This window comes from Capsicum annuum, chromosome 6 (genome assembly GCF_002878395.1).
Source record: "Capsicum annuum cultivar UCD-10X-F1 chromosome 6, UCD10Xv1.1, whole genome shotgun sequence".
Lineage (NCBI taxonomy): Eukaryota > Viridiplantae > Streptophyta > Magnoliopsida > Solanales > Solanaceae > Capsicum > Capsicum annuum.
The window spans coordinates 104766696-104778602 of NC_061116.1; the positions used below are offsets into that span (position 1 = coordinate 104766696).

General features: G+C 41.8%; 1 protein-coding gene across 1 annotated transcript; it reads left to right on the forward strand.

Moving 5' to 3' along the window:
* The first annotated feature begins 7359 nt into the window (after positions 1 to 7359).
* On the forward strand, positions 7360 to 11851 carry LOC124899508 (glycine-rich RNA-binding protein 10-like). Its single transcript, XM_047414408.1, has 2 exons — positions 7360 to 7428; positions 11528 to 11851. The coding sequence occupies exons 1-2, from the start codon at positions 7360 to 7362 to the stop codon at positions 11849 to 11851; spliced, it is 393 nt and encodes a 130-aa protein (XP_047270364.1).
* The last annotated feature ends 56 nt before the right edge of the window (positions 11852 to 11907 follow it).

Consider the following 11907-nt stretch of genomic DNA (forward strand, 5'->3'; position numbering starts at 1 on the left):
TCATAGTAGGTAAACTGTGGCAGACCTTATAGAACTGGATATGATAGATTTTGATGTTATCCTTTGGATGGACTGGCTCCATTCGTGTTATGCCACCCTTGATTGCAGAACCCAAAAGGTCATGTTTTTTTTCCCGAATAAGACACCAATTATATGGGCAGGGAGTTCTGTGGAACCTAGAGTCACTTTATCTCTTATCTTAGAGCCTGAAAGCTTATCTCCAAAGATTGTATGTATCATCTAGTCCGAGTAAAAGATTTAAAAGTTGAAAACCTTCCTTTACAGTTAGTCCCTGTAGTGAATGAATTCCCATAAGTCTTTCCCAAAGATCTCCTAGGGACACCCCCTGATAGAGAGATAGATTTTGGTATTGATGTGTTGCCAGACACTCATCCTATTTCTATTCCGCCATATAGAATGGCTCCCGCAGAACTAAAGAAGTTAAAGGAATAGCTTACAAACCTCCTAGACAAAGGTTTTATTCATCCTAGTATTTCCCCATGGGGTGCACCCGTGCTCTTCGTGCAAAAGAAGGATGGGTCCCTTCGAATGTGCATAGACTACCGTCAGTTGAATAAGGTCACGATTAAAAATAAATATCCTCTTCCTAGGATTGACGACCTTTTTGACCAGCTTCAGGGTGCCAAGTGTTTTTCAAAAATAGACCTTCGTTCGGGTTATCATCAGTTGAAAGTTAGGGAGTCAGACATACCCAAGACAACCTTCCGAACTCGATATGGTCACTACGAATTTCTAGTCATGTCCTTCGAGTTGACTAATGCCCCTGCAGCCTTCATGGATCTTATGAATAGAGTGTTCCGTTAGTTTATTGACTTGTTCGTCATTGTATTTATTGATGATATTCTGATCTATTCTAAGAGTAAAGAGGATCACGCCAATCACCTTTGAATTATTCTTCAGACCCTTAAGGATCATCAGCTGTATGCCAAATTTTCTAAGTGTGAATTCTGGTTAGATGTTATTGCCTTCCTGAGGAATAATGTGTCCAGTGACGGGATACGAGTGGATCCCCAAAAAGTTGAAGCAGTGAGAAAATGGCCCAGACCCATGACTCCAACCGATATTTGGGTTTCTTGGGTTTGGCGGGGTATTACAGAAGGTTCATAGAGAGTTTTTCTTTCATAGCTGCTCCGCTTACTAAACTGACTTAGAAAAAGATGAAGTTTGTGTGGTCTGACTTGTCTGAAAATAGTTTTGAGAAGTTGAAGAACAAGCTGACTACTGCTCCTATTTTGACCCTTCCTGAGGGTGTAGATGATTTTGTGGTTTATTATGATGCGTCCCATGTGGGACTTGGTTGTGTATTGATGCAGCGTGGTAAGGTAATAGCTTATGCATCTAGGCAGTTAAAGGTGCATGAGCACAATTACTCCACTCATGACTTGGAGTTAGCAGCCGTGGTGTTTGCACTTAAAATCTGGAGGCACTATCTCTATGGAGTGCATGTTGATATTTATACTAACCATAAGAGTTTGCAGTATGTTTTCTCACAGAAAGAATTGAACCTCAGGTAGAGGCTTTGGATGGAGCTTTTGAAAGACTATGATATAAGTCTACATTACCATCCGGGCAAGGCAAATGTTGTAGCCGATGCCCTCAGCAGGTTATCTATGGGCAGCCTTTCTCATGTAGAAGAAGGAAAGAAAGAGATGGTGAAGGATATTCACCGCCTTGCAAATCTGGGAGTGCGACTCTTAAATTCCAAAGATGGAGGGGTGATTATTAATGAGTTAGCTAAGTCATCCCTTTGTGCTGAAGTTAAGGAGAAGCAGGTTGAAGATCCCATCTTAATGCAAATCAAGAAATATGTGGATCAACAAAAGGTTATGTCGTTTAAAATTGGTGGTGATGGTATTCTGAGATTCCAGGGTAGGTTGTGCGTTCTGAATATTGATGGGCTATGGGAAAGAATCCTTAATGAGGCACACACTTTGAGGTATGTCATTCACCCAGGATCTACTAAGATGTACCATGATCTGAAAACCTTGTATTGGTGGAATAACATGAAACGTGATGTAGCTGATTTTGTATCTAAGCGTTTGAACTGTCAACAAGTGAAGGTAGAACATATGAGGCCAGGTGGTACTTCCCAAGAGATAGAGCTACCTTTATGGAAGTGGGAGATGATAAACATGGACTTTATTACAGGACTTTCGAGATCTCGAAACTAGTATGATTCTAGATGGGTGATTGTAGATCGGTTGACAAAGTCAGCCCACTTTTTGCCTGTAAGGACTAATTATTCAGGAGAGGTTTATGCTAAGATTTACATTAAGGAGATAGTTCGATTGCATGGGGCACCAGTGTCCATTATATCTGATAGAGGTATGCAGTTTTCATCTCAGTTCTGGAGATTTTTTCAGAAGGTTTTAGGTACACAAGTGAATTTGAGCATAGCTTTCCACCCTCAGATGGATGGGCAAGCTGAGCGTACCATTTAGACCCTCGAATATATGTTGAGGGCATGCGTTATTGATTTCAAAGGCAGTTGGGTAGATCACCTGCCACTGATTGAATTTGCTTACAATAATAATTACCATGCCAGTATCAAGATGGCTCTTTTTGAGGCTTTGTATGAGAGAAGATGTAGGTCTCCGATAGGATGGTATGAAGTGGGTGAGACTCAGTTGTATGGGCTTGATCTTGTTCATTAGGCGATGGAGAAAGTGAAGATCACTAGAGAATGACTCAAGACTACTCAGAGTCATCAGAAGTCCTATGCCAATGTTCGGAGAAGAGAACTAGAGTTTGAAGTTGGAGATTGGGTGTTTCTCAAGGTTTCTCCTATGAAAGGAGTTATGCGATTTGGAAAAGGGATAAATTAAACCCTCGCTATGTAGAGCCATATCAGATTCTGAAAAAGATTGGTACAGTTGTATATGAGCTAGAATTGCTTGCAAGTTTGGGTTCCGTCCATCCGATATTCCATGTATCCATGTTGAAGAAATGCATTGGAGATCATTTTATGGTATTACCAGTAGAGGGTATCAAAGTGACAGACTCCTTGTTTTACGAGGAAGAGCCGTTGAAATTTTAGATCGCCAAGTTCGAAAGCTGAGGAGCAAAGAGATAGCCTCTGTAAAGGTACTATGGAGAAATCAGAAAGTCGAATGAGCAACTTGGGAGTCAGAAGATGACATGAGAATTAGATATCCCAATTTGTTTGCTTCGATGGAGGATGAGACAGAAGGTATTATTTCTATCTTATCTTTCCTAGTCCTTTATTATGCTTGAAATCGTGTCTGTCTATGTCCCGCATCATCATTCAGGGATGAATGATCCTAAGGGGGGATAATGTAACACCCCGCATTTTAGGCTACAATATAGACCATGATTTCGATGCGTTGATAATCCCAAAGCATAAAATCCTATGCCAATACGACATGTTAATTATTTATGTAGCATGTGAATCCATTCAATCTTGAATTTAGACCATAGAGGTCCTTCAACTCATGGATGAGTTGAAACTATTTCTATCGACTAAGTTTTAGTGGACTTTGTAAAGTGTGTCAGCTTCCATCGACCATAACTCTCTGTATATGTCTAATTAGAAAGCCTACTATGTGTAAAATGATAGGTATTCGAGTTAGCTTTCCAACGATACCAATTTTGCTAAAATCCGACACCCGAGCAAGAAGTTATGGCCTTTCAAAGTGATATGCGTCGCCTAACCAATCGCCCATGGCCACTGGAAAGCATAGGCAATAGCCTAGGCGGCGCCTATGTAAACATAGGTGATAGCCTGGGCGGTGCCTATGTAAATATAGGCAATGCGATGGGCGGCGCCTATGTAAAGAATTCAAGTGACTTAAACACTCCGTTTTGGGGACAAAGTGGTCCTTTTCCACCCTTACTTAGCCCGAAAACACGAAATTCAGTTCCAAGGACCCCAAAATACACCTCCATTCATCAAAAGTGCTCAAAGATTCTCCTTAGGGTTTCAAAATAAAAACCCAAATAGTTCAAGATTCGATCGTAGATTTTCAAAGATAATTATATATTTGGAATCACCAATCCGCAAGCTTCAAGAAACATCTATTATCCTTGGAAATAAAGGTACGTGGTGTTATCCTAAAATCTCATGGGTGTATTTTTATGAACATGCATGCTTTTAAATGGGGGTTTTCAATCAAATTCTAATAACTTGCTTTCAATATGATTTCTAAGTCGTTTTTTTTTATGTCATGGGAATTGTTTGCCTATATACTTCAATGGTTGAAACCATGCATATGTGATTTGAGATTTTCCATGGAAGTTTGATAAATATGAATGATAAATTGCTTTCAAATTCCTATGATAATGTCTTGATACCCCATATCATATTGTGACCAACAAAAGAGAGCATGAATTTGAAATAAATATTGTTTACCACTTGTAAATGAAGAAACACCTTGGTTTTTACATGATAATGCATATGTGGAAGTGATATTGATGACTTGCAAGTCGGGTATGACGATACCCTATAGAATATGATATGTGACTGAATCAGATAAAATTCGAATGTATTGATTTTACATGAGATAGGTGGATGCCCGAAGAAGGCGTTTAAGTGTAAGAACTCATCGTTGGAAAATGTGTTTGCCGACACGGAGATTTGGTACCAGGCTAAGTGATCTTATGTACTTGACTTTATGTCATTTCCAAATTGGGACTATAGGTAGGAGCCCGGGCTAAGTGATCTTGGGCACTACCATTGGGTCGAGACAATATGCTACGTGATCTTGTGTGTCTCTCCCTCACTTATACTCTAATCTCGGCGGCAACCGAGGTTAGACAGTTGGTGTAAATTATGTAGGGTATTCCACCTAGCTCAGTTGCATTTCATTGTTGTTGAGAAACTATTGCATTACGCCCATGTGTTTTCAAATGATTTGATACGAAATTGCTTTATAATGGCTCTCAACTATATTTTGTAAAAATATTATGTTTTGTTTTGATATCTTTGCGTGCCAGTACTTTTGTGCTGACCCCCTCCCCTATTCAACCTCTCAGGTTCAGAGGCCCGGTCTAGGGGTCAAGAGAATCAGTAGATCATTCAGACAGAGTTGCAGAGACAAGTGGTGAGCCTTCTATATTTCAAAAGGTCTTATGTCCTGTATTCTTTTTATCTTATATTCAGTTTTGGGGTCTACTAGGGGCCTTGTCCCAGTTTATATATGGTTACTTGACTCAGTCATTTGTTAGAGATTTTCGCAGACGGTTGTTTAGAGGTTGATTGATGTTAGGGGAAACCTTATTTCCCTGTTATTGTTTCTTTTCATATTTATGACCATGTTTCCGAATTATTGTGCTTCTTCCGCATTACTTTGATCATATGAATTAGGTGCATGATGACCAGACAGATAGGGGTGTTTCGGGCCTTCATGGTTCGAAATGCTCGTCACGGACAGGCCCTGGTTCGTGTCGTGACAGGTACCTGGAACTAATAAAACAAAGAGATCTCAATAAGTTATGTCTTATTGAAACATATATCAAATAACCGTCAAAGTATTTTTGGTATAATGTAGCGCTTACCATTATAAATAGTAATGAGAATCTTGAATTTAAATCTGTCAAATAGTGTGGATAGATAAAATACACAATTCAGGTATATTATATTTCACTTAAAAAGTGATGTTTTGAATTTGTCCATACACTAAGGTATAATGTCAATAAGGTACAAATAAGTGATTGTGCGAATAGTAAAATCGTAAGATATAAAGTACGACTTGTGCCTTGAGGCATAATGGTTATTTGCAAAAGTCCTAGCATTAATGTTTGGAGATGTGTCCTCCTATGGTGAATACAATAAGTTTTTTAAAAAAAATCTGGCAATATATGGAAAACTTAAATGCGTATAACTAATGACTGTCATATCTAGATAAACGATAAATGTTATAGAAAAATCCATTAAGGATTTAAAGGAGATTCGGTCTATTGAATATCCCAATGATTGAGAGATCACTTATCATAAAGAAAGATCTGTTTCGATCTTATAAAGTGGTTAGAAAGTACCATGTATTGGTGCAGTTGGTGCACATATGTATCCTGACATGAGATAATATTTTTTTAATGTGTAAAAAAGACATAATTTCATTTTTATATGGATTTGGATGAAATCAAATATTAATATGAATTTATTATTTCTAATCAATATTGTCAAGGGAATGTTGATCATGAAAGTGCAGAAAAATTATATGATTTATATGAAGCTTGATCTGAAGAAAGTAATCCGTTTGCATGTAGAAACATTATCATATCATATCATATCATATCATGTTATTCTACAAGATAGTCAATTTATTATCATGCAAATGAAAGTGTCCGCAACTTGAAAATTGCTAGGAACAAGCTGAATGAGCAATTTGCTTCCGACAATAAGGTAGCGAACAAAGTGATTATCAAGAATATATCAGGATGAGTTCAAGAATGCAATATCTTCATGAATGTGATTTGATCATAGTGATACACTGTCAATATCGGTATCGATAAAGCTAACATATGAGATTGCACGAAATTATTATAGAATTAAGTGATGTTTTAATCAAAGGAGTATAAAATGTGTTGTACTCTTTTTTCTTAATCAAGGTTTTATCCTACTGAATTTTCCTGGCAAGGTTTTTAATAAGGCAACAAATTATGCGTATTAAAGATGTGTGTACTTTTTTTCTTTTACTAGGATTTTTTTAATTAGATTTTAACGAGAAACATTTTCTATGAACATTAAGAGGAAGTGTGATAATATAAAATGTTATATAACTCTTAGGAATTAAGTCATTTTCACTCATCTTCTTCATGATATGTAGCTAATCCTCCATTACTTCACACTAACTCTCACACCCTTTAACTTTCCTTATAATATTTTTATTTATGTTATGTTATGGCAATATTTTGTATGATTCTATGAAGATTATAAATAGAGGCATAGAATTTTATATTTTATACACAAAAACACTTGAAAGAATAAGATAAGCTCTCGTCTTATGTCTCTCTCATTTCTTGTTCATTTTCTTGCATCATACTATTACTCTTTTTGCTTAATTTTAAAACAGTAATGAATATTCATAGATCAGATCTGTAAAGATTACAACCTCATGTCTTTATGCAAAAGATTCATAGTTTTGATGTCATACAAGCTTTTAGGAAAAATTGTCAAGCCTCGAAAATATTTAACAATAAATATATTTGCAAAAAATTATTTAATTCAGAAAAATTACATAATGAGCAACTACTTTTTGGTATAGGAATTAAACTGGCAGAAAGCCTAAAAAAAGGATCCCATGAAATGTTAGAGTAAAGTGATAATCTGATGAAAACCAAATTTCAATTTGCAGAAAATTGGCTGTAGGGAATAAAAAAATGAAAAAGAAAGGAGAAGTACCAATGGAGAATAGGGAGGAAAATGGTGAAAAATTCAGTGGTGCATTTGTTAGTTTCCATAAGGACCCGTTTGGTAGGTGGATTATTTTCACAATCAATGAATTAAATGGTGGGATTACTTAATACATTGTTTGGTAGTAATTTTGAAGCTATGTATAACTAATACATGAATTAGTTATACATCATACATAATATTATAGGGTGTATAACTAATACACCCAATTTGGTGAGATTAGTAAATCATGGATTACAATCTATGGATAAATATGTGTCAAGATAAAAACGCCCTCAAATTTCTTTAATTTTTTTTCTAAATTTTTTCAATTTATTCAATGTGAGTTATTTCTTTTCAATTTATCAAGATAATAATATCCCTCCAAATAATTTTAGTCACAAAAAACTACTCTACAACAACAACAACAACAAACCCAGTGTATTCCCACCTAGTGGGGTCTGGGGGGGGTAAGATGTACGCAGTCCATACCTCTACCTCTAAAGAAGTAGAAAGGCTATTTCCAATAGACCCCCGGCTCAAGGCACGAGATACCAGACAAACACATAGTAAAGCACAGAAGCAGATTACATAACATAAATACGGCACCCATAAGTAATATAAAACAGAGGAAAGCAGAGAAAAGCACACAGATTCGTAATAAAACATGGAACACGGAACACGGAATCATAACAGGAATAAAACCCCCACCAAGTAATTCCCTACACTAGCGACCCAAACTGGCCCTAGTCCTCTGCCCTAATTCGCGTCCTCCAGACCTTCCTATCCAGGGTCATGTCCTCGGTGAGCTGTAACTGCTCCATGTCCTACCTAATCACCTCACCCCAGTACTTCTTCGGCCTACCCCTACCCCGCCTAAAACCATCCAACGGTAACCTCTCACACCTACGGACCGGGGCATCCATGCCCCTCCTCTTCACGTGTCCGAACCATCTCAATCGGGCTTCCCGCATCTTGCACTCCACTGAAGTCACACCAACCTTCTCCCTGATAGTCTCATTCCGAACTTTATCCCCTCTAGTCAGCCCACACATCCAGCGCAACATCCGCATTTCTGCCACCTTCATTTTTTGGATGTGGGAGTTCTTAACTGGCCAACACTCCGCTCCATACAACAAGGCCGGACGGACTACCACCCTGTAGAATTTGCCTTTAAGCTTGGGCGGCACCTTCTTATCACACAGCACCCCCGACGCGAACTTCCACTTCATCCATCCCGCCCCAATACGGTGCGAGACATCCTCGTCAATCTCACCGTTACTCTGGATCACGGACCCAAGATACTTGAAATTATCCCTCTTACATACCTCCTGTGCTTCCAGCTTCACTACTACCTCATTCTCCCGCCTCACATCATTAAACTTGTATTCCACATACTCTGTCTTACTTCTGCTCACCCTGAACCCTTTAGACTTAAGAGTTTGCCTCCACACCTCTAATTTGTCATTCACACCCCCTCGAGTCTCATCTATCAGAACTACATCGTCTGCAAAAAGCATACACCACGGCACCTTCCCTTGAATACGCCGCGTCAACACATCCATCACCAACGCAAACAAAAAGGAACTAAGAGTAGATCTCTGATGCAATCCTGTCAGGACAGTGAAATGCTCTGAGTCTCCTCCCGCCGTCCTCACCTGGGTTTTCGCCCCATCATACATATCCTTAATTGCTCTGATATATGCCAGAGGTACTCCACTCACCTCCAAGCATCTCCAAAGCACCTCCCCGGGGACTTTGTCGTAAGCCTTTTCCAGGTCGATAAACACCATGTGCAGATCCTTCTTCCTTTTCCTATACTGCTCCACCAACCTCCGTACCAGGTGGATTGCCTCCGTCGTCGAGCGGACGGGCATAAATCCAAACTGGTTTTCCGAAATAGACACTATCCGTCTCAGCCTCACCTCGACCACTCTCTCCCAGATCTTCATAGAGTGACTCAATAACTTAATCCCCCTATAGTTATTGCAACTCTGAATGTCCCCCTTATTCTTATAGAGAGGGATCATGGTACTCCACCTCCAAGCCTCGGGCATCTTTGCCGTCCTGGAGATTTCATTAAACAATCCAGTCAACCACCTTACACCAGCCTCTTCAACGAACTTCCAAAACTCCACCGGTATCTCATCCGGCCCCGTCGCCCTACCCCTTCACATCCTGCGAACAGCCTGTCTAACCTCTTCTACCTTAAAACGTCTACAATAGCTAAAATCCCGACACTCCTCTGAGTGCTCCAGTTCCCCTAACACAATAGCTCTATCCCCTTCGTCATTCAAGAGCCTATGAAAGTACGACTGCCATCTATTCTTAATGTGGCCGTCCTCCACCAACACTCCACCGCCCTCCCCCTTAATGCACCTCACCTGATCGAGGTCACGACCCTTCCTCTCCCTAGCCTTAGCGAGTCTAAACAACTTTTTCTCCCCTCCTCTCCCCTGTAACCCTACATACAAGCTCTCAAAAGCGGCCGTCTTAGCTACCGTGACTGCTGACTTAGCCTCCTTTCTCGCTAGCTTGTACTCTTTCCTGTTTACCCGCTTCTCCTCTTCGTCCTTACTCTCCACCAACTTAGCATACGCCCCTTTCTTGGTCCCCACTTTCTTCTCCACCTCTTCATTCCACCACCAATCCCCCCGATGGTGCCCGGCCCGGCCCCTAGAAACACCCAACACCTCACTTGCATTCTCCCTGATACACCTTGCCGCTCTGTCCCACATACTATCCACGTCCCCCCTACACTCCCACACCCCCATTCCCGCCAACCTCTCCCCTATCTCCCACGCATTTACTGGCGTCAGGTCGCCCCACTTAATTCTAGGTCTACACTCCTTACTCCTCCTCTTTCTATTCTTCTTTATACCCAAATCCATATCCAAGAGCCTATGTTGGGTCGAAAGATTCTCACTCGGGATGACTTTACAGTCCTTACACAACGCCCTATCCCCTTTCCTAAGCAACAAAAAGTCAATCTGGGTCTTGGCTATCGCGCTTCGAAAGGTGATCAGGTACTCGTCCTTCTTCGGGAAGCCCGAGTTCACCACCACCAGCCCAAAGGACCTCGCAAACTCCAATAGGGTAGCCCCCTCTTCATTTCTCTCCCCAAAACCAAAACCACCGTGCACATCACCAAAGCCTCCCGGTAACGCCCCGATGTGCCCATTGAAATCCCCTGCTACAACAATCTTCTCCGAACTAGGCACGCCTTTCACCACCTCCTCCAAAGCCTCCCAAAACCGCATCTTCTCCTCCCCCTCCTATCCCACTTGCGGCGCATAAGCACTACACACGTTCAGGGTAAACCCCCGAATGACCAACTTAATAGTCATCAACCTATCGTTGATCCTCTTCACCTCTACTACCTGACCTCTAAGCTCTTCATCTACTAAGATGTCAACTCCATTCCTACGCCTCTCGCTCCCAGAGTACCACAGCTTGTAACCATCCACATCTCTAGCCTTAGACCCTACCCACTTGGTCTCTTGAACACACGCAATGTTGATCCTACTCTTCCTAAGAATCTTCACAAGCTCTATGGACTTACCCTGAAGGGTCCCTATATTCCAAGACCCAACCCTCAGCCTACCGTCACTATCCACACGCCCTCCACTACCCCCCCCCCCCCCCCCCCCCGCGCGGCCAAACCTTGGCCTCCCTCCCACTCCCGCCCTCTCCTCATCCCCCGCCCCCACAACGGCCCCACGCCCCAACCCCCTCGGACATGACCCTATCCACCCATTACCGCCCACAGCCACAACTACACAAAAGTATAAGAAAATATAAAGATATACACGATGGTAGTATCAAAGCAGCAGCAAGAAATACAAGGCTCACACAAATTCAAAGAAATACTCTCGAAACAAAACTATACTCAATTAGGGGGCAAACACCACTGGACTCAACATCCACAGCCCCAAATACAGATTCCCAGCCGATAACCCAGTCCAAAGCAGTGCAAGAAACGACCACAGCAACAGCAACAACAGACAACAGACAATATCCACAAATCCCACACAAGTCAAGGTACAGGGGCTACTACTAGCATAATACGAAGAATAAAATATGAAATAATGAAATAAAATGAAATATGAAATAACGAAATAACAAAGGTTAGAAGTCACCGGATTACGCTTGTAGACAAAGCCGGAAACCAATCCCAGTGTTGACCGGCTTCCGGGGGATTCCGGTGCTGAGATGGAGCTGCGGCTGAAGACCGAGCTTCGACTATTGGAGACCGAGTTGGCGGCTGGAGATCAAGCGGCGGCTGGCTGGAGGCCGAGGTGGGGGGGGGGCTGGTGTACCCCACCGGGGGGGTATGGACAGAAAAGGGGGGGGGGGGGGGGCTATGAACAGCGGGAGGGAGGGAACAGCTTGGAACCGGAGTCGGGGACCGGAGGTCGGGGTGGCGGGGAGCGGCGACGGGGGTCGGCGCCGGGGACCGGAGGTCGGGGCCGGCGGTAGGCGCCGAAGGTCGGCGACGGCGACGGGGGCCGGGGACCGGGGCGAGAGAGAGGGAG

What these genes read in the sequence shown, in the direction of transcription:
- LOC124899508 (XM_047414408.1), top strand. Translation starts at nt 7,360, where the DNA reads ATGAAAAAGAAAGGAGAAGTACCAATGGAGAATAGGGAGGAAAATGGT. An exon ending in AAAAATTCAGTGGTGCATTT is followed by an intron (nt 7,429 to 11,527) that starts GTTAGTTTCCAT and finishes TTACGCTTGTAG; the next exon opens with ACAAAGCCGGAAACCAATCC.